Raw genomic sequence first — 25032 nt, forward strand, 5'->3', positions numbered from 1 at the left:
TTGTCCCAATTTAGACATACCAAGCTCATGACAACAGAGGTCGATTATAGCGGTTAAGCTATAGAATTAATAAGTATTCGAGATTCGAAGTTCGTACGATTCGAGGTTGATTGTAAGTTTCATTCAATCTCTGTACCTTGTACATTGGCACTACTTCAAGTTTGGTTTCGTGGGATTTGGCTCCACCATCCATTTTCCTGCCTTCTCTGTATTATTACTCCATATATGATTCAAACACTAAACCTTCTCTGTACTCGTTATATGATTCAAGCACTCCTATTGCTGAAGTCGACAATGAAAAATGGACCGCTTAGACCATATGCGTGAGAAGTACGCTACTTTTACACAAAGACCAAAATTGCGGAATGCAAAGCAGATCACCAAAACTCTAATGTGAGTGAAACTTGACCAAACATAGTTTGGTCCATTTTTCTTAAATGATACAAACAAGATAAGCCCCAAGTCAGCATCCACTTGTAAAGCTTTCTGTTGAAATAATTCACAAGTGCCTCATGGGGCAGAGCAACAGTAGTGTTACACTGCTATCCCCTCCATTATTAGACAGCAACACTGCATGACCTACGTCACCAACCCAACAGCACCAAAAAGGACCTCACAGAACAGATCACATCAGATAAAAAGGGAAGGCCCCCCTCATTTGTGTTTGGCACTATTTACACTCAGAATTGAAATTTTACATGGGCAGGATTCCACCAACGTGGCCCGACCTCAGCCTTCTAATGCTGCTCAGGAGACCATTAGTTTCCAAATAGGGATAGGATCTAAGTCACTTATTTCCGTGTGTCTACATCTGACTTGACTCGTGCATGTTTGTACAAACAGCTCAGGTAGCTCTGAGACCACAATAGCTAGTTTGGTCCTCATCAATCAAGTGTTGGACACATGTTAAATCTAAAAATCCTAAAGACATCGTATTTCTTCTTACCACATTAGCTAATCACATGACGTGGTAATTGGGATGCGTACGTCCTCATCATGTTAATTCACCGTGGACCACCTAGCTTGTGAATCGGGGGGACCGTAAGGGCAGCCGGTTCACGTCAACGGGAGGTAGAGCCGTTCATCCGAGGAGGGATGTTGCAGATGCCTTGCCTTGAGAGTTCAGCTAGTACACCTTCAGTGGAAGGAAGCTTAAGGCCTAAAGGAAGGGGTAGCCATGGCTTGCTCATTGCCTCCTTCACAACTTTGTCAATGATTTCCTCTGCCTGCATAAGATAAAACCCACGGAACCAAAAAATCAGATTTGATGAGCATTTTTTAACGTTTGGTTTATGTCAATACCCCACCACTTATATTCTGCATGTGCATTATTTGAAAGCAAGTTATAACACTCGTGAGTTGTCTGATTCAAGTAGGTACATCAAATCTACAACCGACATGATAAGCATACATATCAGTACATTATTTTGTCCCATGCAATGCCACTCAATCCGACATTGTTCTCTCTTTACATTTTGTTTTGTCACAAGTACCATAGATTCCTTTTCATATTGCTTCTATTGGACAAGCAAAGGATTGAAACTTAACTGGGATTCGCTACAACTCAAGGATCAGATTGCAATGATGGTTTGACTACATCATAGAAACGGAATGCAATGACCAAATTTTTTTAGCAATGTGCATACGTTAAGGGTGTGTGGTATTACCGGATAAAGTTCAGAAGAATCATGTGGCATGCTGCAGCCATTATCTACTACATTTGTGTTGTTCAACCCTGATGCAATCTGCATTAGAGAAACAATGAGTATGAAACAATAGGATAAATGATTGTTCAAGTCAAGGAGCGATTTGCAATATTGGTTACAAGGTATATATTTGTGGCTTAATTGCACATCAGAAATGGAATGCAGTGTCCAGATTTTGAGCAATGTGCATAAACTAAGGCTGTGTGGTAGTACCGGATGATGTTTCGAAGAGTAATGTGGCATGCTGCAGCCATTGTCTACTACATTTGTATTGTGAACCCCTGATGCAATCTGCATCAAATATAGAAACGTAGTATGAAATAAGATTTGGGTAAATAATTGACAAAACAGAGTTGATGACTTGTGCAAAAACAAAGTGTAGACTTGTCGTCGGCATACTCACTTGAGGATAAGAGGAATAACCACCTTGCAGAGGTTGAGGCATTACAGGGCAACCCCAAGCATCAGCATGCAACTGTAATGTCGAAATGATGCAATTATCAAAGGATCTCCAAATGAATAACATGCTTTACGAAAGAGAATAACTGTACTTAAAATGACCAACATTATTTTTTTTTTGGGTACAGTAATGACCAACATTATTACCCCTGGATAAGAAGGCTTCCAATGCCAACTTTCTGACACCTGCCATGGAGGATAGCTAGGTGATCCCCACATCTGGATATTAGCCGGGTGGCTGGCAGGTTGGCCCCACATAGGATAGACCGGTGGCATTGATACAGCACTGTTATAATGATATGGGGGAAAAGCCATGATGGGTTTATGAGGATAATAACTCATTTGATTTGGATCTCTAGGATGTAACAGTCTGCGGTCTTCATCCTTGGGCAAGATGTGTCTCTTGTGCATCCGATACTTCTGCATCACAACAATAGTCAATTATTTCATTAGGTTGAATAGAGCAGGGGGGAGATAAAGTTATCTCATTTGAGTTGAATACCAATTCCAATAAGGTATGGTTATTCCAAAAGAGGACTCAATGACTGACGACCCTTACTTCAAACAATAACAACAACATGCGAGGTAGAAAAAGAGTTGGGGACACATATTTAGCTGATCTATGGGAATTCTATGGAAATCAAGACAACTTCCACTGAACTTTTTCTACTTTTATGTCTCATTAATCAACACCTAAATTAGTACAATTATAGTTGGTTTACATAGGCTTCTCATTAAACAATCTAAAGAGAAAATCTAAACAGGTTTCGAACAATGGCTCCCATCACAGACGAGTAATTTCTACTGAAACAAAACTTGATTGGTTATTAAAGAGCTAGTATAATACCAACCTGGAGATGGCTTGCTACGTTATGCCTTGTCAAACCTTCAGTTTTCATAAGCTCTAGTATTCGAGAAGGAATGGCTTGATCTACACCCAATTGTTCCACCGCATGGACAAATTTCTTGTGCAGTTCTGGTGTCCAGTCTACCTGAAACCAAACATAAACACAAATGTACTCAGGTTGTCAAGCTCCCCGACTGAAATCATGATCATCGAAACTAGTAGATTAAATATTTTTTCATAGAGAAGTACCATGCGTACAAGATTACCTTCATCTTCTTCCTACCAGATTTGTATGAATGATTGAGACCTGATGCTTTACTCAGATTTTCAATAGCACGACCAGTATCATTGGTACCATCTCTAATATGAGGCTGAGACAAATTAATATCACTCTTAGAAACATCAGCAGGGTCCTTTTCCTGTTTGACCACTATCTTCTCAGGCATCTGAGGTTCACTTATTTGAAGAGTATCGTTAGCATTGCCACATGTAGTTTCGACAGATTTAGATTCACCATCGTGCTCCCCACTCTCTTTCTCTGATAAGCAGTTAGTTTGATCTTGGCAATCCCCATCATCCAGTAAACGAGATCCCTGTTTTATCTGTGGCGTTGAAGGAGCTGGGTACTTATCACTTCCGGTGGATTGTTCATGGTCATGTTCAAGAACCCTTGAAGCGTTTTCTGTTACTACTGAGATTTTGCATTTCGGTGGTTCATTTTCCAGTTTGGGCTGCAACATGGGTACTACAGATTCTTTGACAGGCCTGACTAATTCAGAGACGGTTTTCCCTCCTGCATTGAATGCCTGCTCAGAATTTACAAAATCAGAAACTTTCTAATTGCAGAATGTTCATCATACTTTGTAGTAACTCTTGACACAATATTACCATACTATAACGGACCTTATGAACAACATGCTGCCAAATATTCCGAAGTTTGTCCTCACAAAGAGGTTTCCGCAGAAACTCAACTGCACCAAGCTGGAAGTAAATTGTCAAATACATGCATGAAACGAAGTATGATCAACAATAGGATAGGCCTAAGTTGAAGAATCAAACATTAAAACTCATTAATTATTTGAAATTTCAAAGAAGAGATTTCACTGTGCTGGGCAATACTTATTCAATAGGTCACTTAAGTGGTCAGAGAAAATATCTCACCGCTATACACTTCATCATGGTGTTCAGGCAATGAATGTTTGAAGTCACTGCAAGAAAGATTTAGTAAATTCCAATTAAAAACTATGTAATAAGTTGTTAGATGATTAAAAGACAATCTGTTTGAACAAAAGTAGAATCAGAGAAACACATATAATGAATAAGAAATCAACAAGAGAATTTTATGGGTAACTTAGAATAGTAGGTTTTCTTGTAAACTTACTAATGATCGGTAAGTCCTTGGCATTTTCAAGAAATTGGAAACCCCAATCACCTTTGCTTGTATTTACCTGGGACCATGTTTAATTTAGAATAATACGGCTATAGGAATGACACAACAAGAAATTCAAGAGAATCGATAAACGATCACAATGCTCATATAACTGAATAAGCTGCAACAGGCTGAGCTAAATACATTTTTCTGGAAAGTGACTCCACAAAAGAACAGACTGGATCTTTTGGTCCTAATGTCTCAAATCAGCAAATAAAAACCAATACTTTACAGATGCAAGCTAAACTTTTCTCCAAATCATTAAATTGAGTTCTAGTTTCATTACCTCAACAATTGAAACATGGAAACTTTCAGGGTTGCTTGAAAATGCTGACAATGCTTCGGTTTCATTGCAGAATGTAGTAACTGCAACAGACACGGTGATGTTAAACGAAATGTGTAGATGGCTAGACGTGTACACAAAAGAGACAAGTGCACAAGCATGTGGAATATAAGACAGAGAAACCTTGAAGTAAATCAACACTACATCTAAACAACAGGATTTTGATTTCTCCCCTTCATCGAGTATATTCTAATTTTGGCAGAACTCCCCATAAAGAAATTAAAGCCAGCTACTTCACCAAGTAGATCCAAAGAGATTATATGTGACCATTATTTTAATTCTTTAGTGAGAAAAAAAAATTACTGAGGTGTTGAGAATTGCAAGAAATTGATTCTTCTTCCCTGTTCAGGTTCATTTCTAACCTCCATATGACTAAAATACAAAACCACATAAAACCAAAGCCAGAATCCAACCAACCATATAAAGAAGCATCATGAGATGCTTTCGAGAAGAAAGAAAAGGGGACCAGTATACTGGTGGAAAACTAAAAAGAAGTGGAAAGGAGTGAAATTAATATTTCTAATTAAGGAACTCTTCAGATAAAAACCAGAACTAAGAAGAACATGAGTGATTAAAAGATCTCTGACCAATATAATCCATGGCCTCAAGCTTTGATCTTATCTCGGCAGAAGAACTTGTGTCTTCATCAAGGAGAAGAACTCTAAGGCCCTTTGGGAAATCTTTCCACCCTTCCAAATCACTGGCAGTGCAAACCATAGCTGATTTGGCATCGTTTCTCAGGCCGTCCTAGAACAATGTAGTAGATAACAGCTCATAAGCCTTCAATGAATTCTGCGAGATCCACAAGAATCACACATCAGAGCCAATCTTTGCTTGATCTAAGTGTCTTACAAGAACTAAAAATCAGAATGAACTGGGATATTGCTGATTTTAACTCAGAAAGATTCCCAACACTAAATCATACATGCTGCAAACACCCAGTTGCAAATTGAATGTGTTTTTGTAATAACAAGTCATTAAACACTATAACATAGACTGATCTTTGATGGAAAGCTTTTGCATACCAAAGTGTTGGATCTTATTCCCAAACCCAGATGAAGTTAAGCAGATAAAACAAGATGATCAAACTTCTTAGTTGGTATATCTGACTTGTATAGGAACAAGAAAGAGATAGATTTTACTGGAGTGAAAGATCTAAAATCTCTGCCAAAAGAGGAGAACTAACAAAGACAAAGATACCTTTCATACATATGGAAAATGAAGAAAAGAAAAATCAAATGCCCAGCAACCAGTCAGAAGCAAAAAAAAAACTGGGAAATCCTTCAAAGGGAAACTAAGAAGACAAGAGTTTAATCCCAACGCATGCATGCACATAATAAGCACAAAGGCACGGCAAAACCGACTTTATATCTCCAAAAGTGAGCTCTGCCTCTGCTGAAGCTTTGGAAATAAACATCTACCAGTATGAGAAAATGCAGTGAAAGATTTTTACCAAACGGGAAAAGAAGAGAGGAAATTAAAGGTGTTTTTACAACCTGTAGGCTGTGGATAGTAAAGAAGAGGTTTTTCTCTCCCACATTCAAGTCCTCTTTGGCTGCATATGGAAAGCCTGAGACGTTTAAAGTGGCGCTTTCTGTATGCCCGATACCTCTGTACAGTTACCATCGGTTGTTTGCGGACCACAGAATATACAAAAACTCAAAAAAGTTAAAAGCCCTCCCCCCGCTCTCTCTCTCTCTTTCTCTCTCTCTCTAAATTGTTAGTATAAGTGTATAACTTATTACATCGACGACTAAAAATTACTACAATTTGTCGAGTTCTTATTTATGCCACTAGATTGAATGATATTTGGTATAGTTTTAGGTTTTTACACCTACTTTTTGGCGAATATTCCAAAACCAATCATTTCACTTTTCAGACTTTTTAAACTCATGTTTACTTAAATTATAGTTGGGGTTAAAAGCAAGCAAAAAGGTGTGTTTTGCCTCTTTAACCCTTTTGGGGTTTCACATAACAAAGCATAGATGGCGACCTTGTATAGGGATTCAACGCTAACTCTAGTTCCTCCCTTGCATCCTAGTTGATCTTGGAATTCCTTCGGAGATTGTTCTGATTTGGTGATGCGATGCTCGGTCTTTTGAAGACCTATTTGAGGCGTGTCTTTGATCTTTTCAAATCTCTCCTCTATGCTTTCATTGATTCCTCCTCTTCTTGTTAGGGTCAATTAGTCTAAGAGAGGTAGATCTTTTGGACAGTTTATTGTGAGGCAGATTAGGTTGGTGGCTCGCTGTTTGGGCCGCTTTAGACTGTGGTATTGTTACTTGGTTAGTCGGGGAGGTTGTAGGTTATAACGAGGTTGTTGGGTTTCCGACTATGGCTTTACTTCTATGTCAATAATTATAGATAAACGATTTTTATTTTTTCGATTGGTGTTTTTTTTAGGATACTATATATGGGACAAAAGAGTTTTTCTATTGGAACCTCCAAATTTACTCACTTGACCTCCTTGCTTTTTACACCACCTATCAAATTTTCAAATACTAAATTTACTCACTAAACCTCACTCAAGTTCCTGAACTTGATTTGTATGTGAGTAATCATCATTAAATGAGAGCTCTCACTCTCTCCTATGGTCGGCGGCTAACCCTAGGGTTTTGCCGTCCGATATTCTTGGATTGCGACGTCGGCGTCCGTGGTCCTTGGCAGTCGAGTCTCTTGGACTCGAGAATCTCTCCTCTTCAACCTTCGGGTTGCTGCAACCTACTCTCGTCGTTTTGGCGATGGGATTCAACCCCTTCGGGTTTTGCTCGTGTTATTAGGGCTGCAATCGGTTTCAATGATGGTGGTGGAGGGCAGCTCCGTGATCTGACGGATCCTAACCAAACCTGGGATCCGGGTTCTATCAGCACTGCGTTCGGATCCTCTCCGTTCGGGGCGATCCATGATCTAGGTGCTGCTGTAGTGCTTCGGCGGTGGACGGAGACAGCGCCCTCGGATCTTCGGCGGCGATTGCCTGATGCCCGGAGGATCGGCTTTTGGCATCCTAGATCCAGGGTAGGCGTAGCCTTGTTAGCAGCGCGGGGGTGCGGCTCAGGGGGACTGCCGACGGTGGGATCGATCAGAGTGGGCTTTCTCCGGCCAGATCACCTGACGATGCTACTACCAGATTGTGGGTTCGCGGCCTGTAACGTCGATTTCTTCTTGCCAGTCGATGGCCGTCGTCGATGGAGTGGTCTGGATGTTGGATCGGCGGCGCAACGGCTGAGGTGGAGGACAAGGCCGATCTGGGTGCCCAGAGAGATTTTGGGTGCCCACATGTGGATATGGACCTGGGCTTCTTTTTGTTTGGGCTATTCAAGATGGGCCTTTGTTTGGGGTCTGTCTTCTGTTTGGATTCGTATTTGGGATCCAGGAGACTTTTTACGGATTCCTTTTTCTACTATACTCTGGATTTGGAATTTTGGCTACCTAGGTAGAAGATTGCTCTCTACTCGACGTATTAATTTGTGTGGAGTGGGTAAGGTCGGTCACACTACCGCTGGTTACCTTGATAGAAGGTTACCCTCTATTCGACGTATATCTTTGCGTGGAAGTATGGTCGGCCATACTATTGGTACCGTTTTACAAAGGCCGGATTATGTTCGGTGCTTCATCAAATGCTTAATTGCATCCCTTAATGCCCTTGTTAGGTTTTATCTCCGATGCATTGTTGCATCTAGTATTGTTCTTGTTATTTTATATTTTGATATAGTTTCTACATCTATAAGTTGTAATTTCTCTTATGATTATTATTAATAAAGTGGTTGACAGTTTCCCTAAAAAAAAAAAAAAATAATTTGCAAACAAACTATTAATTACATATTTATTCCTTAACCAGATTACATAAATCTCTTATCTAATAAAAAAGAAACTCAAACACAAGGTATTGGGCTTTAAAACTTAATTTCTAATAAAAAAGAATTGTTTTTTTTTTACTTTTTTTTTTCTCTTGTAGATGTGCAAAAAAAAATTGAAGAGTAATTTTTCTTAATGTTTAATTATTTTCTCTATTTTCTGAACCTCATGATTAATTATTTAATAGTTTTTTAGATTTTTTTTTACTGCTAGTTTTTTTTTTTTTTTTGTAAATATAATGAATAGACTGGGATTTAGGTCATAAAATGATTTCTTTTGTTATCCCTCACCATTATGCGTTCAACATATATGATGATAGGAATTTTTATGTCACATGATCTTGATTATAGTTTTAATTCTTATTAAATATATATAAATGCTTTAATGAGTAGTAGTGAAATTGGAAAATGAAAATAGTAAAGAATGCAATATAATATTATTGAATTGGAAAGTCTAGAGAAATTAAATATAATATTTTTTTGGTATAATTATTGTCCTTAATAGTCATTTTATAAGAGGTTATATATGTCATTTAATAATTCATAATAGAGTGAGGTCAACTGAGCAGATTTGGAGGTTCCAATAGAAACACTCGGGACAAAAATGATTTTTTTTTTTTTTCAAAGTGTATTTTTGCTATCAGATAGTAATTTTTTTATACCATGATTTATTCATAACTATTTTGTTTTTTATTTAGATCATATTATGAGTTGATCAAGGACTTTGCATTTGGAAGTACCAAAAATCTATAATATATTATTGTAGTGTAAACTTGTATATAGTCTGACTCTTTTTTTTTTTTTTGAGAGAATTGTCAACTCATTGCATTGATCAGCGAAATTACACATAATGACCCATCCCTATGGGACTGTCAAAAGAGTCACTACCTAAGTAATTCAACCTTTTTAAAGATCATGAAGCGCAACCAAAACTACCCTAAAACACCCATGAGAATCAAAGGGGCACAGATGCTACGGACATTTTTGGCGACATATTCTCAGAGAGACCCTATGAACTCCTTCCTCAGAGGAAACGGAGTCCTTACAACATAATAATAGTAAAAGATAAATAAAATCCAAGCCCACAGAAATAGGCCCAGACCCAAACAAGAAACCCTAGCAGATGGAAGCCCAAAAGAGTACCAAGCCCAGCTGGAATTGATAAGGCCACCCATCCACTTGGGCACCCCATCCAGCAGCCGCCACCACCAATTTGCCTCCCTTCAACGACGCCGGTCGACAACTGACCCAGCAGTCCACCGTAACCTTCGCCGCAATCAACCCCAGTCCAAGGTAATTGACTTCGCTACCTCCGTCGCAATCCTCGACCGCCAGCAACAGAGGTCGAGAATCCACCCCAGGCCACAGCCCGAAGCTCCAGTCCGTACCCCGACCGACCGCGGCCACCAGATCTTCCTGCTCAGACAGCACCAAGCATCGAGACCCTGGGACCATCACCGATCCAGATTGCCCAGGAACATATCCCACCGCCTTGTGCGGCCCAAACCTACCATCGCTGCTGCCCAAGCACACGACCCCGAACAAGAAAACAAGAAGTAAAATTTTGAGAAGCCGACAACGAGGATCCCCGCCGCCGTCAATCCCCCGTCGACCAGATGAGATGGAAATCCCATTTCCTCCAGCCCAATTTGCAGAGCCGCCGCCAAGAGGCCACGGCCTCCACCCACCTCTCAGAGAGAGTAACCTAAGCATTTTATTACTGTATTACACTTACTCCACTTTTTGTGTGTGATTTTGAAATTGAAACAGATGATTATATATAGTCTGACTCTAAATTGACTTATGATGTGACAATGAAAAAATAAAAATAAATAAAAATCTAATATTTACTGTTAGACTGTAAACTTATTAAACAATGAAAAAAAAATTCAATCCGGCCCATATAAATTGATCGAGTGAGAGAATAGTTTGTCATCTAAATAAAAAGAAATAACAATTCTAAATTATTAATTATTTTTATGTTTTTCTGTTTGTAGTTGGGTTAATAAGTTTCTACCACTTTTTGGTAGGACGATGTGGGCTTGGTCCCGGTCTATGCACCTTGTGTGTCTTGTCTGCTCTAGGTAGGTGGCGAGTTTTTTGCTTTAGCAAATGGTCACTAGCTCCTAGTGGCAGTAACGTGTCTGCTCTAGGTAGGCGGCGAGTTCCTTGTTTGGTCAAATGGTCGCTGCCTCCTAGTGGCAAGGTGAAACTAAGTGTCACCAGATTTATTTTCCGGTGGCAACATAGTGGGAAAGCTGTGCTATTTGTAATGATGCTTTTTCGTTATAGAGTTATCTTTCCGGTATGTCACCACCATTGTAAAGCGAATGGAGTAGCCAGTAGAACACTCTTCGCTAGTTGGTGCTTGCTAGAATACATTGTTTTAGTTTAGACTCTTGTTATTATCTCAAGAAGTTCTCTTGATGCTTATTGTAATTTGGGGTTTAGGCACCATGTCCTCTCCCCCCATATATTCTGCAGTTTCATTAATTAAGGGTTGAGGGCAGCCACACTGGCCCTTATTCAAAAAAAAAAAAAAAAAAAAACATGTAAATCTGGCCCATATAAATTGATCGAGTGGAAAAGTGGTTTGTCATCTAAATAAATATAAAAAAAAAAAATTCTAAAACACGCACCAAATCTTTACGAGCCCGTAAATGACAAAGCTAAAAATCATAAAATGAAGAGTAAAAACTTAGGTAATTCAAGTTGAAACTGCGCATCCAAACTCTTCTCTTTATTTTATATTAGCATTGTAGTTGCATTATTCAAATCGCTCATTTTTATAAATCATTCTTTAAAGATGATCACCATAAAAAAGTAACAAAAACGAAAATTATTTATTCATATAAATGCATCAAACAAATGAATTGTTGGTCATGAAAATGTTAGCTTTCACCAAAACTGTCCAATTGATTGATATTGTTGGATGAGTTAGCAATCTCCTATTTAAATAATTTGTTGCAATGATAATCCATAGAATTTGATTTTAAAACGTACAGTTCTTGATTGTAAAACTATATTGTTAAATGTATACAAATAAGAGAGAATCTGAACCTAAATTAGGAGTCTTAATACCCTTTTTCACGACTTGGACAATTGGGGTAAACCCAACGGTGTGGCTATTTATCTTTTGATAAGATGCCCCTAGCGCTCTGCTAGGGTTTGTGGAGCGGCGCGTCTCTTGGCCGTCGCATCCTAAACCTACTCCATTCATGGAGATAATTTCAGGCCTCGGTCTCTGTGTGTTGGCTTTTGCTGTTCTCGATGGCAGAGCGGAGTTTGAGGAGAGTTTTGGCGTTGGTGTGGTCATGCCGGCGAGTCAAAGGACTTTCGGATTAGCGAAGGAGGGTGGCGGTGGTTGTTGGAAGGAGTGGGATCCGGGTAGAGGGTTGAATTTGTTCCCTTTCTCTCACGGTGGTCCTAGCGGGTCGGATCATCCCTGCGCTGATGGCACGATGAGTAGGCTGTGGTCGAGTAGATTGGGAGCTTTCTTTCTCCGATCGGATCTTCTGAGACTGCTGCAACAGGTTTGTGGGTTGGCGGTTGAGGGGAATTCCGTTGGCTTCAAGGCAAGCAGTGACCGCTGGCGTAGGCGCAGTGGGCGTGGCGGTGTAGGTGACTGTTCATGTATGGGTTTGGTACGGGCGCGTTCATTCTATAGGTCGGCGATTGGTGGTGCAGGTGACCTCTTCTGGCCGGTTGACTCTCGATCGTGTGGCAGCATGGCGGACACTCAGTGCGTCATCGGCGGCAGGGACAAACGTCGAGATGCGGTGTGTGACGGCGCTGGTTTTCTGGTGGATGGTATCAGGATCCGGATCTGGGATCCGGGTGGGCTTGGCAAATGGAGCCGGATCTGGGATCCGGGTAGAGGTTGGTATTGGCCTGCGGCCCACTATCTTTGGTGGGCTTGTTATGGTTCGCTAGAATGGATTTGGGCTCCTGTGATTTACTATTGGATCCATGACCCAATTCTATGGTATTTGTTCGTGAAAGATCGTCTGCCAACATGACCATGTTCTGACACCCTTGGCCGGCTTCGATCTTTAGGTGGGAGAGTGCCTTCATTCCGACGCCAAGTTGATTTTTGTCAATTTGTGCGTTGGAGTTCGATGGGTAGTCAAACCACCGACTACTCAATTCACTACACGGCTGCAATCCGTAGTATAAAATCAGCGCTGCGTCTTGACGTTGCTGCTCCTTGCATTTTTAAGTTTTTATATTTCAAATGTATTTTCTTTTTCGTACTGTTTCTTGATGTCTTTTGGCATCGTATCGTTGTAATTTTTCGATTTCAATAAATTGTTGACCTCCTTCGATTAAAAAAAAACTGTGTGGCTATTTGGATATTAAGCCGACTCTTTCATAATCAAGTGAAATTTTGTGAGTTGCTTAAGATACATGATTAGACACTCAACCAAATATTGCAATTAAAAGATCTTTTAGTCACTTGATATCATAACACAGCTTTCAATAGAAATCGATTAAGTTGTCTGTCCCATGATTTTGCTTTGCCTTTATTTGGACTTTTGAGCTTTTGTTTCCACCAACTCAAGTTTGGCTAACAATTGAATCATGATGAATGCTTTTTAATTGCAAATGTGATACAAAAAACTGTACCACATAACTATTGGACAAATAACATCCTTCTTCCTCACATGTGAAGTCTACAAAAGCCTCTGTTACTTCTGTAGCAATCTAGTGTGTAGGCAACTGCCTCAACTCCCATGACCTAACAATGGAATTTAAGTATTTTACAAGAAACATGTGGGTTTCTTTTTTTTGTCTGAAGGCATCACATTATTATTTTTGCTTTCATAAATTGAAATTTATGCAGTAGTAAATAAATTATGCTCGATTTAGTTTGAGGGTCAATTAGATTGTACGTTCGCAAAGCTTGTAATAAATATGTTTGAATTTTCTTAGAGCTTTTTTATCCAAAACATTTATAGCATTCACAAGTTATGGTATATAAACAACATGTATAATTTGCTAACCAAGGTAAATCTATAAACTGGGATCTTTGACCATTATCATAGGAAAATAGGGAAACCCACGTTTTAAGGCACTTATCTTTCATTCCATTTATGAAATTGTGACTTTTCTTGATGTGTAATGAAAGTCTATAAATCTGATGCTTTTAAAGTTAATCAACTATATCTTCTTCTATATTTTGTTTTCATGGAATGAGTTCTCTGAAGGAAATGAAGAAATTGGGGCATTTTCGATCAGATTTTCAAATATTGTGTGGAAGCTGACTAGTACAATTTTATATCGATCAATAGTTGTTGTTTTTTTTTTCTTTTGCTCTAATTAATATTATACCAAAGTCATAAGGGAATTTTTATTTTTTATAACAAAAGAAAATAAAGATTTTATGGAGGTAGGAGTGAAATCATTTGATCATCTTTTAAAAAAATGACAAAAAAATCAAAATAAAGATTTTATGGGGATGAAAGTACGTCAAAATTGACACATCATAAAATCAGTACCTTTTTTGCAGTAGAAGACGACATATTTCATTATATGTAAAGTTGTAAACTAAAAAGAGCACAGCGCAAAAAATGTAAAAGGTACAATACAATCCCGACATGTAATAAGTGTACAAGTACGGCGATTAGAAATATATTGAATAGTCACAACACGTAAGTCGACCACAAAAACCGATCACTCGACTTATTGAAGCAGATGGTCAAACGCCCCCCCAACAAGAAGATTTGGCAACATGCATGCATGAGCTCAACACTATAGGAAGGCAACAATTAATCCAGAGGCAAATTGACCCCAATTCTAAACCCTGAGCCAACTCAGATAAAAAACCGATCCGAATCCCATATCTAGAACTTTTTTTTTTTGGAAATGCCCATATCTAGAACTTAAAGCGACCAAAATCATATACCAACTCTAAAACATATCCGCTTCGCCCCTTCACAACTACTAGCGCCTAGAGTTCTCATTGCAACAACACCACCACCATCCATAATATAGCAACACCGCATGCCAAGGGTGCAAAGCCCATCCAACTTTTTAACAAACCGGGCCATAGAACCACCTTGAAGTAGTGTCCATATCGATATCGCACAAAATGAGTCGAGGACCAACCACCACTGAGAGCAAACCAAATTTAGGGTTGAAAATGTGTATAAATATAACTCCAACATTAGAAAAATATAACTTTGCTTATGGATTTATAAGGATTTAGGCCACTCCATCCATTGCCAATTGATTTTAGATGTAAACCTCATATTACTTTATCATGGTATCAGAGCGGGTTACCCACGTGTTTGGTTTCAAAGATGGTTACACGTGCTCACCGTCACCGAATATAACTTGTCCACGTGTGGGGGCATGTTGAGAATGTGTATAAATATCACTCCCACATTAGAAAAATATAACTTTATTTATGAGTTTATAAGGGTTTGGGTCACTCCATTCATTGTCAATTAGTTCTTAAAGAGCATTTTTAGCAGACTCTCTGATGCAGACTTATTTCTAAAGTGGCTAGCCATAATGACTTTTTAGCTACTTTGGCTAAAATTTGACTCAAATATGACTAGCATTGCTAACTAAAGATGCTCTTATCTATTTTAACTTTTAGCTATCTCGCTTCTAAATATAGTAATATATAAAGAAAAATGAAGCTCTCTATTATTATTATTGTTTTTTTTTATCAAATAAAAAACTCAGATGCTACAACTAATCTTTCGTGAGTCGAACTCACAACCTCCCACTTATGAAGGGAATATTATGCCACTAGACCAAATGGTACTAGGCGCTTTCTATTATTTTTGTTAATTTAAAACATTCATTTTAAGTCATCTATGTTTGTTTGTGTTTTTTTTTTTTTTTTTTTTCAAAAGATGATCAAAGGATTTCACTCCTACCCCCATGATGACTCGAACCCATTACTATTTTAAGTCATCTATGTAATTTAGAAGAAATTTATAAATACATTTAAACTATATTTTCTTCATTTAATAAATAATATAAATTCAAATCTAGTTAAAATAGAGAGAGCTGATGCATATATATTTCCAGGTATCTCCAACAGACTACTTATTTCAAAATAAATTCGAAACTTAACTAATTTTAAACTAAAGTTTTGCTTCAGCAGAATACCTAAACAAAAAGTTAAATTTAACTTTTGCTAAATTCTCTAACTATATTTAGTTAGAGAGGGCAATTCTTATTGGGTAGTGTTTACAACTGGTTTTGCTATCTCTTTGTGAGCTCCAAAAAACTCGACCGGCTTGGGTCTAGGGTTTGCGACTTACTCCTCGTCCGGCGGCGCTCATGGTCAGCGTTGGTCCGCCTCGTCGGTAATGGGTTGCTGCCGGACGGGTGTTTGAACACTATATGCCTGAAAATCTTGTGGGATGTGGTTTGGCTAGATGGTCTGACGATGAGCACCGAACGAAATCTAGAGCGCAGTGGGCAGCGGTGCAACGCGGGTCGGCTTCGTTAAGGCTCCTCCACACCGAGGATCGACGACATGATGGCGGGGTGCTGGATCGGCTGCATCTTGGGAGGCTGGGTTCAAAGCAGCGTGACTCAGTCGGGCTTCGACGTGGGCACGGTGGTGAGGTTCGGAGTGGGATTGAGGCGGCGAGGTCTGGCGTTGGATCGGCGGTGCGAGGTCTGGCGTTGGATTGCAGGGGCGAAGTCTGGCGCTGGATTGCGGCGGTCGACGACCAGTGTGGCTGGAATTTGACTCTGGGCTTGGGTTAGGCCATTCTTGTTGGGCCTGAGTTATGGCTGCTCTTGGAGCTGTTGGGATGCTAGTTTTGGGCTGGGTTTTGACCTAGGCCCTATTTTTAGTTTAGTCTTTTTTATTAAAATAATTCCCTACTTTGTTAGGGAGCTATGCTTCTAGTTTTTTTTAGTGAGCGTCATCGAGTCTAGTTTACTCGGCCTATTTACTATGTAGTAGTTAATATAGGCTCCCTTTACGAGCATTGAACCGTCAAACAATTTGACCTAATCTATGTATCACTGTGCTACTACCACAAACTCTTTATCTATCTCTTGATGATAGAGGCCGGGAGGATATGTAATGACCCTTTCTGCCTTTCGATGAATGATAGTCGCCCTATTTGGGTTTGTTAAAAAAAAATAAAAAATTAGTTAGAGAGAAGAGAGAATTTAACTAAAACTTAAATTTAACTTGAAATTTATATATTCTGTTGGAGCATAACTCAATAGTTAACTAGTTATATTTCACTATGAGCTACTTTTAGGTATGAATATAACTATTACTGTTGGAGATGTTTAAAGTGGTTAGCGAAAATGTTGACCTAGCCGCTCTCGTGCTAGGGTTACTTTCTAGGGTTTAGAAAGCAAGCTACGTTGATCCATGGATCTGGATATCTTGAGCTGGAATTGCAGAGGCATCTGTAATGACGCTACGACTAGGGCTCTGAAGGATTTGATCTCTCGGAATCGGCCTCAAATTATTTTTTTATGTGAAACAAAGATCAGTAGAGAGGGAGACTTCCAAACGCTCCATCGGGCTCTAGGCTTTTCGCATTCAGCAACTGTGTTGAATGAAGGTCAGTCAGGAGGATTAGGGCTTTTCTGGACTGATGATGTGAAACTTAAGATGGGAACGACTTCTGCGCATCATATGGACGCTGTGGTAGAGGGTGCACCTGGTACTCCATCTTGGCGAATCACTGGTTTTTATGGCTATGCTAGAACGATGGAGAGGGACAAATCTTGGCAATTGTTGCGAGACTTGGCTGATTTAGATTCGCTCCCATGGGTGGTGGTAGGTGATTTCAACGAAATCTTAAACTGTGGAGAGAAGAATATTGATGGCCCTATCCGATCTGAACGCCAAATGAGGGGATTCCGGGAGGCTTTGGGCTACGGGGATCTCCTGGATTTGGGGTTTCAAGGTCCGAAGACTACATGGTGGAACTCTGAAACAAAGCTGCGACTGGATAGAGCTATTTGCACTCCATCTTGGTTTGATATTTTTGGATATGCTAAGGTGGTGCATCTCCCCCCAAGTGATTCCGATCATATTCCTATATTGCTAAGGGCGAGCACCATTCCCATTCCCAAACGGCCAAGGCTTCACAGGTTCAAATTTGAAGCTTTTTGGCTTCAACATCCAGAATGTGATAATTTAGTGAAGGCAACTTGGCAAACAACCGATGTTATTGGTGTTCCTATGTTTAGGGTCACAAAGAAGATCACTCATACTAGAATGGTGTTGGACAAATGGCAGAAGGATACCTTTCGTGTGCGACAGCAAACCATGTTAGGAATTAGGGGACGCCTGGAAGAATTAATGGAAGGTCAGTCCTCGGCGGGTGTACAGGCTGAAAAGCAAGCACTTATGGGTAGGTTACAAAGCTTATTGTCTCAGGAAGAAATTTTTTGGAGGCAAAGATCTAAAGTACAGTGGCTCAGGGAGGGTGACCGAAATACTGGTTTCTTTCATAGAAAAGCGTCGAATAGAAAAAGAAAGAATCAGATACAAGGGTTGTATGATGAGGAGGGTACGTGGTGTGAAGATGATGATGGATTGGAAAGAGTGGTCTCATCATATTTTACCAAGATGTTTACAGCTTCGGAGTTGGATTATGAGGCTATGGAAACTACTCTTACTGCCATACAGCCAAGTGTTTCACAAGAGATGAATGAGCAACTCTGCTTACCATATTCAGGAGAGGAGATTAAACTTGCCTTGTTTCAAATGTATCCTACCAAATCACCCGGGCCGGATGGTATGCCTCCCTTATTTTTCCAACACTATTGGGAGACTATCGGTGAGGAGGTTGTTGAGGCAGTGCAATCCTTTCTTCACACTGGTCATTTTCTGAAGCAGATTAACTTTACTCATATATGTCTTATCCCTAAGGTGTCTAACCCAGAGCAAATGTCCGACCTCAGGCCTATTGCTCTATGCAATGTCATCTACAAGTTATGCTCGAAAGCAATTGCCAATAGACTGAAAATGATTTTACCTATGGTCATCTCACCTTTTCAGAGTGCCTTTGTTCCAGGGAGGTTGATTACTGATAACATCTTGGTTGCCAATGATAAGAGGGAGGGTTCGGAGGGCTTTATGGCGCTGAAGTTAGACCTTAGCAAGGCTTATGATCGTATGGAGTGGATCTTTCTTCGAAAGGTTATGGAACGGTTTGGTTTTGCTCAGAAGTGGATTGATATGGTGATGCTTTGTGTTACTACGGTTAGATAATCTTTTCTGGTTCGAGGTAAGCCTAGAGGTTATGTGATCCCATCAAGGGGTTTGCGACAGGGAGACCCTCTATCTCCATATTTGTTTCTTATTGGAGCCGAAGGTTTCTCTGCCCTTCTACAACTGAAACAAAGTTTGGGTTTGCTACCTGGTGTTGAGCTTTGCTGTGATGCTCCATCAGTCAATCATCTTCTGTTCGCAGATGACAGTATGTTGTATGCTCATGCCAGTTTGGAGGACTGTTATCAGATTCAGGATGTTATTGAAACATATGGGAGAGCTTCGGGGCAGCTGGTGAATTTTAATAAAAGTTCTATTGTTTTCAGTAAGAATGTCTCTGAGTTTATGCAGCAGGAGGTTTCTAGTCTCTTGGGTGTGGAGATAGTGGAGTCACACGAGAAATATTTAGGGTTGCCAACCTATGTAGGCCGGAAGAAATCTGCAACTTTTCAGTATATTAAGGATAACCTTGCTAAAAAGCTTAAGAGTTGGCAAGGTAAATTGTTGAGTGGTGCAGGGAAGGATATCTTGATCAGGGTGGTTGCTCAAGCCTTACCGACTTATGCTATGAGTGTATTCCAACTCACGAAGGGTTTTTGTGAAGATATGGAACAAATGTGCGCTAGGTTTTGGTGGGGAAGCACATTAGATAAAAGGAAAATACATTGGAAGTCCTGGGATGCTCTTTGTAATCCGAAAGAGGAGGGTGGCTTGGGGTTTCGTAGCCTTTCAGAGTTTAATTCTGCAATGCTAGCCAAGCAGGCTTGGCGTATTATCTCTAATCCCACTTCATTGATTGCTAAAATATACCAGGCCAAATATTACCCTTCAGGGTCTTTCTGGACAGCAGAGTCACATGCTTCTCCATCGTATTCCTGGAGGAGTATTTTGGCTACAAGAGAGTTAATTTTACAAGGCTCTATTTGGCAGATAGGGGATGGGGAGCAGGTTCGGGTGTGGCAGGATCCTTGGGTTCCAAGACTCCCTCATTTTACACCTGTCGCTCTTGCTCCTGTTGTCAACACATCTCTTAAGGTCAGTGCTTTAATTCTTGATAATTCTTCGTGGAATGAAGGGTTGGTTAGGGAGTTATTCTCTGTTGAAGAGGCTGAGGCGATTTTATGTATTCCCTTAAGCTCTAGGGTGGTTGAAGATAGATGTGTGTGGAGAATGGAGAGTAATGGGGGTTTCTCTGTTAAGACTACATACAGACACTCTTTTGTGCATTCCCCATCTAGGATACCTAGTACTCTCAGTGTCACTAATGATTTCTGGAAAAAGATCTGGAAGGGGGTCATACCTACTTCGGCTAAGTTACATACTTGGAGGGTGTGTAATGATGTTTTACCTTCTTTGGAGCGTCTTGCATCTAAGCAGGTGGTTCTTGAGTCCCAGGTTTGTATCTTATGTGGGATTGAGCCGGAAACTACACTTCACTTGTGTCGAAACTGCTCATTTACAAGACAGGTGCTACAAACTAATAGAAGGGTGAGTAGTTGTTGGGATATCCAAACTGATGGGATGGATGTTATTGAGTGGTTCAACTTCTGTGCTAGTCATCTTTCCAAACAGGTTTTTGAGAATTTTATGTATTTGATGTGGTGTGTTTGGAAGGAGCGCAATAAGCGCGTGTGGGAACAGAAATCTTCTCAGGCTTCTGATGTAGCGTTAGGTGCTAGCACAAGGTTAGCCGAATTTCGTGTTCACAATGGCAAGGCGGGGAACATAAGTCGGAGTGCCAGCGTGATCCGGTGGCAACGCCCCTCTGATGGGATAATCAAGGTTAATATTGATGGTGCCTTCCTCTCTATTACAAGGCAGGGAGGCTTAGGCTTTGTTATCCGAGATTCTAATGGTTCCATGTTGGTGGGGGGAGCTATGCCTCTTCGAAATCTTATGTCTGCTGAGTATGCAGAGGTATTAGCATGCCAAGCAGCTGTGAGGTTTGTTCTGGACCATAACATGCTGCCGGCTGTGATTGAGACTGATTCGTTGTTAGTGAAACAACAAGCTGCTATACATTCTAGTTCGAATACTTCACTACTGGGCAGGCTATACGATGATATTGGTGAGGTTTTGAGGTCGGTTCCAAATGTGAAACTCATTCATACAAGGAGGGAGGCAAACCAGGTGACTCATCTTCTTGCAGATCATGCCAAATCTCTCTACCGGGAGGCGTTTTATAATTCAGCACCTAGCTTTTTAGCAGCTGCTCTTGCAGCTGACGCTATTACTATGTAATCTTTCACCATTTCAATAAAGGGATGACTCTTTTACTCAAAAAAAAAGTGGTTAGCGAAAATGGTCCTTTATCTATTTTAGCTAAAATTTAACTAAAAAAATTATCATCATTGCTAAAAATGCTGTAATCAAACCACCTGTCTCCAATCATACAAAAATTGTCTTCCCTTTCTCGTATCTGGTCGGTCCCCTCATGCCTCAGTTACGGTACTTCTTGAAAGTATTGATTGAACACTTGACATCTCGTTATGACCAGCTAAGCCAAAATGGGTACAATATGGTGCAGTGGCCATTGACCTCTTCAGTCTTCAACCGAAACTTCAAGGCCTATACAGATTTAGCAATAGGAGGACACACTTCATTTTCAAAATGGTTGCGAAAGCTTATACGTAACAATTAATCTACGAACACCCTTTCTAGGAAGACGGGCAAACATTTATTTCGTTTGCGATCTGTTTCCTACGTACATTAATAAGAAGATTTCAATTTGAACTCTTCGATTTTGACCTCCATCCAAGTTTGTTTTCTGCAGTAAGTTTGAACCAATTTATACTGCATCCTCATAGCTAGGAAAATTTGGCAATCTAAGAGCTTCAATCATTAATGCGTTTCAATGATCAGAATCATTCACCATTCATAGTCGACTAATAGAACATAATTACTAGTTAATCACATTATCTATATGGGTCCATGTTTGTACGTTGGTGCATTTCAATTAGACAAAAACAAAATCCAACTACAAAAGTATGATAATGTGACAACGAAGTAAAGTGGAATAGGGTAAAACTGTTTGAGAAAAGATGTAGGTAGCCGGACAAGGATCTACAGGATGATCATGTGGGGTTTGCACTACAGCTAAGGAAAAAAAAAAGTGGCATCAAAGCTAGCTTCCTTTTTATCATGAAAGCTAGTGTTTGTTAATTTCATGGACTATATAGGTGGGGGGCTACTAGAAACTCTGCAGCTCAATTTCTCTTCAAATCAAACGAGTCTCATTTTATCTGCAATCATATACTACTTAAACATGATGTTATTATGTAAAAGGGTAAAATTTAAAACTTTAAATAGGTAGGCATCCCCACATGGAGTATGGACGCATGAAAATTCAAGAACCATTCGAAAGGGCACAAATCCTACATTTAAAAAGGTCAGATTGTCCAAAAATTAAATTAAAGACCATGTTTTATGCTGACTATGTGATGTGAGCATATTATAATCGTCCATGTTTTATCCGTTTTAAGAATCATTCATGCAAACTATCATTATAAGATAAAACAAATAGATGAACACGATTTTTCAAATAAACATAAAACTACTAATTGTTGGAGAGAAAAAATCTCACATTGGAAAAGTGACAAATAAAATATAACTTATAAGTGGGTGACTCTTACCCAATTGTACCGAGGCCTTTTGTGATTAAAAACCCAACACCTATCGGGTGGTTAAGTTGGGACAATATCGGTACAATGGTGGGTCACGGGCCACGCTTGTCGCTGTTTAACACTAATACTAGTACTAATAATCCAGTGCTAAACGATCTTATATTCGGACATGATCGGACTTGCGCACATGAACACACGAAACATACAAGAACAGTTCGAAGTGCAGAAGTTCAAAATTAATAATCCAGTGCTAAACGATCTTATATTCGGACATGATCGGACTTGCGCACATGAACACACGAAACATACAAGAACAGTTCGAAGTGCAGAAGTTCAAAATTATTTAAGAGGCTAGGATGTCCATTCTTTTAAGAAAATAAAAGACCAAATTGTTGGTCGATGATCTTGTAAATGATATTGCATTATACTCGTCTGGTGTTTATCCTCTTTTAAGAATCATTCGTGCAAAAATATTGTCGTAAAGTTAAACAAATAGATGAACACAACGATTTTTCAAGTGGTGACTTCTGAAAGAGTCAAGATCGAGTAACTTCTTATTTATGAGCTGGAACTCTATCCAGAAATACATATATATGCTCTCCCACATGCTGATACATGCGACTAGGGGTTGTGTGATTGTGATTTGATAGCAAGTTTCTGAGATATGTATCATTTCTCTATCAATCCACAACATTTGTTTCGAAGTGCACCTTAGGATTCAACAAAATATTTCATTTCTGTTGCTCAGACTTTTTGGAGTATAAATCTGCCATGTGCAGGATAAGTTGAAGTCCCATCACTTGAAGATATCTGTGTGCCCCAGCCACAAAGAGGCTTGCCATCGATGTTCTATGGTTTTTGCTCATTAGCAAGAAGGGAGAATAGTCACTTTGGTCACTCAACTATGACTCATTCGACACTTTGGTTACTCAAGTTTCAAATATATCACTTTGGTCACTCAAGTATTACACTGTCATTCACAAAAGCCACTTTGTTGTGAGAAAAAATGCTCATTGGGTGACTTTTGTGAATGATAGTGTAATACTTGAGTGACCAAAGTGATATATTTGAAACTTGGTCACTCAAGGTGTCGAATGAGTCATAGTTGAGTGACCATTTGTGAATTTCTCCCTTAACAAGAAACATATCTTTCGATGCTCGTAAATGTAGATTTAACGGCAGTGATTAAAATAAAAGATAATATCTAAATTAAATGACTAAAGTAATGTTTCTGAAAGTTTAGTTACCAAAATGTCGATATAGTTATAGTTTAGTAATAATTTATAATTTTCTACATTTTATTTAGACACTTTTTTTTTGAAAGGGGGTTGGTGCAGCTGCCCTCAAGCCTTAATTAATGAAACTGCAGAATACAAGGGGGGGACGTAGAGCCTGAACTCCTGATTTTATTTAGACACTTATATATGTAGAGATGTGTGAACCACTTTTTTCCTTACTTTGATATTTGTCTATTATGCAATCTGCATTCCAAAACGATGTTTGTTAACTGTTTACTTGCCGAGAAGAAAATTCATAATTTCATTCATATTACTTCTCTAGTTCATGGAAAGTTGAAGAAGAAATTTGGATGAGAGAAAGTAGTACCACACACTCCCTAAAGGTGCTGGCCAATGGCCATAGCTGGCTCGCGGGATCGTTTTAAATTTGAATGCCAACCATGGCTGGTGGCTGGTGCTCTTAGTCTTCGCTGCCACAACTTTGTACCTGATCTCCAACACTTAGGCTGTGTTTGTTTCATAGATTTTGGGCATTGGGAAAGGAATGTCATTCCTTTCCTGTGTTTGGGAGTGACAATGGAAGGGAAAATGCTTCCCAATGGAAAGGAAAAAGAGGTGGAAAATGATTCCCCCCAACCCACCCCGGATCCACAAACCAAACAGAGCTTTAATGTAAAATTTGGCTTGCCACGTTGGTAAGAAAAACAGAATTACGAGCATCAGTCAGGCCCGGCCCTGGTCCAGGGCAGGCAGGGCGATAGCCCAGGGCCCCAAATGAGGCAGTAGATGAAAAAAAACAAAAAATCAAATCTGTATCTCTAAAATGCATCTCTCTTACTTTCTGTTGTGAATCAAATTAAGAGAAATAAAAGGAAAATGGAATTAATCTATACGCATGCAATGATTCCTTGGCTTGTATGTACAATTATACATATGCACACACACATAAATATAAAATATGTTTTTTTCCGGTTGTATCATATTTTTTTCATCAATATAAAATATGTTTGAATTTTTTTTATATAAAGGGCCCAATTTTATTTTCTGCCCCGGGCCTGGCATCAGTGTGCATGGTATCTGTAGTATTGGCTTAGTACTGTTGGCTCTAAGTGATCTCTAACTTGGATCAGGTAAATAAGACCAACATATATGGCTTGATGCGTATTAATTTGACGTTGACCCAATGAATTGAACCTCAATGCTGATTGTTGAACCTAATTGAATGTGGTGTCTTGTCACTGATTGTCATTTTTCTTTTTAGTTCAAGTAACTAAGTCCAATCTATTTACGTGTATATTTTTGATTTCATCGTATGGT

The 25032-nt window shown here is 39.5% G+C and overlaps 1 protein-coding gene across 6 annotated transcripts; it reads right to left on the reverse strand.

The window, feature by feature from the left end:
* Positions 1 to 377: 377 nt before the first annotated feature.
* On the reverse strand, positions 378 to 6433 carry LOC133743516 (two-component response regulator-like APRR2). Of its 6 annotated transcripts, XM_062171487.1 has the most exons (14): positions 5985 to 6141; positions 5810 to 5889; positions 5372 to 5576; positions 4728 to 4807; positions 4394 to 4460; positions 4174 to 4220; positions 3916 to 3993; positions 3279 to 3818; positions 3017 to 3157; positions 2313 to 2585; positions 2110 to 2181; positions 1920 to 1997; positions 1668 to 1745; positions 378 to 1226 (listed from the first exon to the last, which is right to left on the reverse strand). In XM_062171487.1, the coding sequence occupies exons 3-14, from the start codon at positions 5499 to 5501 to the stop codon at positions 1062 to 1064; spliced, it is 1749 nt and encodes a 582-aa protein (XP_062027471.1). In that variant the 5' UTR covers positions 5502 to 5576; positions 5810 to 5889; positions 5985 to 6141; the 3' UTR covers positions 378 to 1061. The 6 variants fall into 6 exon arrangements, with proteins under 6 accessions (XP_062027471.1, XP_062027467.1, XP_062027470.1 ...); XM_062171483.1 differs by lacking the exons at positions 5810 to 5889; positions 5985 to 6141 and adding an exon at positions 6281 to 6433; XM_062171486.1 differs by lacking the exons at positions 5810 to 5889; positions 5985 to 6141 and adding an exon at positions 6149 to 6288.
* Between the last annotated feature and the right edge of the window lie 18599 nt (positions 6434 to 25032).

Source organism: Rosa rugosa, chromosome 4 (assembly GCF_958449725.1).
Source record: "Rosa rugosa chromosome 4, drRosRugo1.1, whole genome shotgun sequence".
Lineage (NCBI taxonomy): Eukaryota > Viridiplantae > Streptophyta > Magnoliopsida > Rosales > Rosaceae > Rosa > Rosa rugosa.